General features: G+C 39.1%; 1 protein-coding gene across 1 annotated transcript in view; it reads right to left on the bottom strand.

The window, feature by feature from the left end:
* LIX1 (limb and CNS expressed 1) overlaps positions 1 to 5,126 on the bottom strand; it is a 60,042-nt gene that overhangs the window by 35,219 nt on the left and 19,697 nt on the right. The window contains exon 2 of the mRNA XM_019656274.1: positions 937 to 1,100. Within this exon, the coding sequence (XP_019511819.1) occupies positions 937 to 1,100 (164 nt within the window). The remainder of the gene's footprint in view (positions 1 to 936; positions 1,101 to 5,126) is intronic.

The raw sequence follows: 5,126 nt of genomic DNA on the forward strand, positions 1-5,126 counted from the left end.
GTACTTATAAAGGTGACCAGTAAACTGAGAAGTTCCTTCCTTTATACTTTCACTGACCCTCGAATATAATTCTATGTAATTACTATATTTTTATACATTGATTTCCTCAAGGTATGGACTATGTCCTCATTAGTTGGCCCAGCACTTGATAGTTCTTAATCACTCAATGAGTATTTGTTACACACACTGGATAACCAGATGTTGATGGTTAAAGCAGGCAAATGTTTTTGTGTGAGGTGTACAACTAGAAATGAATCATTGCTTACACCCATCATTAACATAATAAATATTTAACCAACTGGGAGTCTTTAGAATAATTATGAAAACAATCATTGGAATACCTATTCTGTACCAAATAAACACACAACATGTGTATCTCATGATTCCTGACCGACCCTTGTGGGTGTTATTCCCCATCTCAAAGTCAAGGAAATCAAGAAGTTAAATTAGTTTCCCAAGAGTTATTCAGATGGAGAACTTGGGCTAAGGATAAGGGCCTGAACCCAGCCCTGTGATCAACCTTTGCTGTTGGTTCATGCTTTGGTGTGTATTACATTGATTAGCTTTTAATTGTAAAATTCATGAAAGTGAAGACTTTCTACTGATGGAAGGGCCATGATGGGAGGACTTAGCCAAAGTTCCTCTGTACTTTAAGTTATATTCTGAAACATTTTGAGGGAAAAGGCAGCAGATACCAAGCAACTAAAATGCTATAACATTCGTTTTCCATAAAGAAATATCAGGGGACACCCTACTATAAAACACTTCTATTTCAAAAAAACTGGAACATCTGACCAATTTTCCTGTATATGTAATGGAATATGGCACAACTTTTTTCACTACATCCAAGAAAACTTAAATGTTACCATTTTATAAAGCGGCTTACTCTTTTTAAATCTATTAACATTCACTGACCCATTTATGGTTGCTTCTTACCTGAAAGTTGCCAAAACAGCTTCCCCCAGGGAGGGTCACATAGCTCACAAAAGGCGGTCCAGGAGATGGCAGCGACTCATAGATCACCACACCTTCACTTGGAAACGCAGCCTTCTGCTGCTGCTTGCTTTCCCAAAATTCCTGTAACATTGACACAACATTCACTGAAAAAGACAAGGGACATAATCAGTTATGAAGGATGGACATACCCTGGTAAAACCACATTTTATTTGCGGGTGCTTTTAGTTGTAAAAGAAAGCACATCCTATTTTAATACAAATGTGTTGGCTTCTTCCTGAGTATGGCTTAAGTGGTTGGTACCCTAATTCTAATAACATTGCAGTATATTAAATTGACTATACATTAATTTTTAGTTGCCTTAATAAACTTTGTCCAGAGCTATAATTCTCCATGGCCTCTGCTCCCATTTCTCATAGGGTCTTAAACCTGCAAAGTGAAAGCCAAATTTGGAGGTAAAGTTGTAAGCAATGTGATTTTAAGAGGGACTCACCTATGTTAAGATTTGAGAGGAGAAAGGCAGAAAGAAGAGAACTCTTTCATGCTTCTCTCCACCCCAATCTAAAGGAGAATGAAAGGCAATTGTGTAATAAGCGGGAGGCTGGAAAAAGCCATAAGTGAAACTAATAATATGGAGACCTAGTTAAAGACCACGTCTGCTAGATGACTTCAGAAAACATAGTAATGGCTATAGCCATGTGTTTTACATTAAATGACCTGTGATAGCCTGCAGAATTTCCAGATCAAATTAGGTTGGTTTGTTTATCCTGTACTGCAAATTGAATTGGGGAAATTAACGAGGATAATAGAATTGTAGACCTTACAGGTCACGCAGGCAAAGCCCTGCCTAATGCAGGAATTCCCTGCACCACACTACTGACAGCTGCCCGCCTGGCCTGTGCCTACACATGTGGAGGGACCTGGTACACAGCATGTGTGGAGGCAGCTCATTTCAACCGCTAAGGGTTCTGATTGTGAAAAGGTCCTTTCTGGGAGTGAGCTGAAATCTGCTTTCCTGTGAGGTTCCCGCAAGTGGCCTGCTTCCCATTTCTGGGGCCTCATAGGAGTTTATCCTCTTAACCATGGGAGAGTCCACCACATAACTTGAAGGCAGTGTAGGACATTTGCTGTTTTTGCCTGCCTGCCATTTTCTTTCTCCCCTTCTTTGTGGGAATTGTAAAAAGGTTTTCCTTAAAGAACCACCTTTCCTTCAACCACGTCTTCTGCAGGGCTGAGGGTGGGGATTGGACCAAAGCCAAATCATTTAGAGCCAATGAGTCGAGGAATTGTTTTGGAAATGTTGGAAGACTAGATTCTCCTTGTCACTAGGGTTGCTGGAGGTATAGGTGCTGCCCAAGCATGGCTGATAAGAAAGCTAACATAGAAAAGGATAGAACCTAGACATGGAGGAAGAAAGACTAAGTTCTGATGACATAGTTTGAGTCCCTGCACCAACATATCTGTTTTTTCCTTAAACCATTTTGAACAGGTATCTCTTACTTGTATATGAAGTTATACTAAAACAAACAACTCTCAGCCTTCCTCAAGTTCTAGATTTAACAGTTTTTGTTCTTTCAAACATTCTTTGTATAACATAGAGTCTATGCCCTTTGGCATTCTCTGTAATACATTCCTGGATGGATAGGCTTCGAAATGCTGGGCTTTGATATTTTTCAGGGAGTCAGGAAAGTCACAGTTTGACCTGGAGGAAAAACCATTTCACAACCGCCTTTACATCGTTTACTAGAGTATCTGGTTCCTTTACGTCACCCCTAGTCACTGATCAGCTTCAAAAGTGTGTAGTTCAGGCAAACTCTTGAGACATCTAAGGAATTGGATGCCTGTATATATTTAAAAACTGCAGTGCTTAGTTTTTAAAAAGTGATTTAGAAAGAAACCGTGAACATGTAAGTCTATCAGGGGATACTTGAATTAGCTAATAAAATACATGTTGACCTGGTCAAGGTGAGATTGGTCATTATAAGAGTTTTTCATTCATTCAAAAACATTTGAAATAATATTTTCCACCAGTTAATGTAACTCAGAATAACATCAGAACTTTTATTTTCTAAACTGTTTCCACTCCTCATCCTCCCCTCCCTCCCATCTCCAAGAAAAGAAGTTTTGAGCTGGTTGATTTGTGTTTCTACCTGCATTTGACCTCCGGCATTCAGCAGAGATGTCTTGAAGATTGAAGCCTAAAACGAAAGCCAGTGGTCTGTTGCTCTGATAGTCAACAAAGCACATTAACCTACTATTTTGAATAAGCTCATTGTTGAATGATGTTCAGCCGAGAACTAGCATAGGAACCTGAAAACTCAGGATTATTTAGGTAAAACTCAGGAACACAAGAATTTTGACATGTAAAGCTGTGTGGATTAAAGAGTTCAAAGGTAGGTAAATTCTGAAGNCATGTTCTCGTAAATGGCAAGGTTTCATTTTTTATGGCTGAGTAATAGTCCATTGTGTATATGTGCCACATGTTCTTTATCCAATAATCTACTGATGGACACTTAGATTGTTTCCATATCTTGGCTATTGTGAATAGTGCTGCAGTGAATAGGGGTACATGTATCTTTTCAAATTAGTGGTTTGGCTTTCTTTGGATCAATACCCAGAAGTGGAATTGCTGGGTCATAAGGTAGTTTTATTTTTAATGTTTTGAGGAACCTCCATACTCTTTTCCATAATGGCTGCACCAACTACAATCCCACCAACAGTGCACAGGACTCCCTTTTCTCAACATCCTCACCAACATTTGATTTTTGATTCATTGATGATAGTCATCCTGACAGGTGTGAGGTGATATCTCATTGTGGTTTTAATTTGCATTTCTCTAATGATTAGTGACATTGAGCATCTTTTCGTATGTTTATTGGCCATCTGTATGTTCTCTTTAAATGTCCGGTGATCTTTAGTCCATTGACATTCACAGGCAAAGAAATATATTTGATTAGGTGGCTGGCAAGACCTTGCTTTGTGGCTGAGTAGATCTGTTTCCCTAGGAGGTCCCCCTGAAATGGGTGGAATGGGCACACTCCACCTTAGAATGTTCAATGATGGAATTGCAGGCTTGCATGGATTAGGGACTCACTTCCTTAGCTGCTGTCTTTCTCCCCCCTTCCCTGTCCCTCATCCTTATCTAAGTGTCTGGAGCTATATCAAGCTCTGTCCCAAGGCTTCTAGATCCACTTTCAAAACATTTTCATCAGGCAATTCACTTTCATTAGTCAGAGGTCAAAATCTACTGGTGACCATCGCTCAGGGTAGGAGAAGGCAGGCCCTCACTGGCTGGCTGGGTCAGAAGTTTTGAAAGCAGATTTTAATTAGCCTTAAAATTACCCCATGCTGCTGCCAGATTAATCTTTCTGAAACAAATTTGAATACCTATATCACTTTCCTGCTTAGAATCCTTCCGGGGCTCTGAATTTATATAGAAGAGATCCTGTACTCCTTTGCAAAGCATGAAGATCCCTTATGGTTTGATGTGAGTGCATAACCATCATCTCTCACAACTTCCCTGTCACAGACACACTTAGGCTCCCAAAATTCTGGAAGTGCTTGTGGTTTTCTTTTGCTCCATGACTTTGCACACACTGTTCCCTATGCTAAGAATGGCACCTCCCCTTTACCAACTGGAAAAGGCATCCTCAACTGCACATCTCAGCTTGTGATTGCATTCCCCGTGAATCCTCCTTTGATGCCTCCTAGGCATACATAGGTTTGTGGGTCTATTTATTAAACTACATCCTTTCCTAGCTCCACAAAATATCCAAAATAATATAAAACAGATACATGGTAACAAGACAAAATAAATGAGTGAGACACACTAAGTTCAAAGGGAGAGTAAAAGTAGAAATATAAATAATATAAAGTATGAGGTTAGTCCTAAAAATTACCTAAGTTCTATAGACTTCAACTATAAAGAGATAGACTGAAAATTTGCCGCTGGGCTTCCTAGATGTCAAAGCTAAGAGAGAAACTTGGATATTTGTGAGTTTTACATTGCCTATAAACTATAAATAAGGTACTTTTCCAGTTATTGAAAATTGAGAGATGGTTTACCATACTAAAGGAGTACTTATAAAGGTGACCAGTAAACTGAGAAGTTCCTTCCTTTATACTTTCACTGACCCTCGAATATAATTCTATGTAATTACTATATTTTTATA

The sequence above is a fragment of the Hipposideros armiger genome, unplaced genomic scaffold (genome assembly GCF_001890085.2).
Source record: "Hipposideros armiger isolate ML-2016 unplaced genomic scaffold, ASM189008v1 scaffold_257, whole genome shotgun sequence".
Lineage (NCBI taxonomy): Eukaryota > Metazoa > Chordata > Mammalia > Chiroptera > Hipposideridae > Hipposideros > Hipposideros armiger.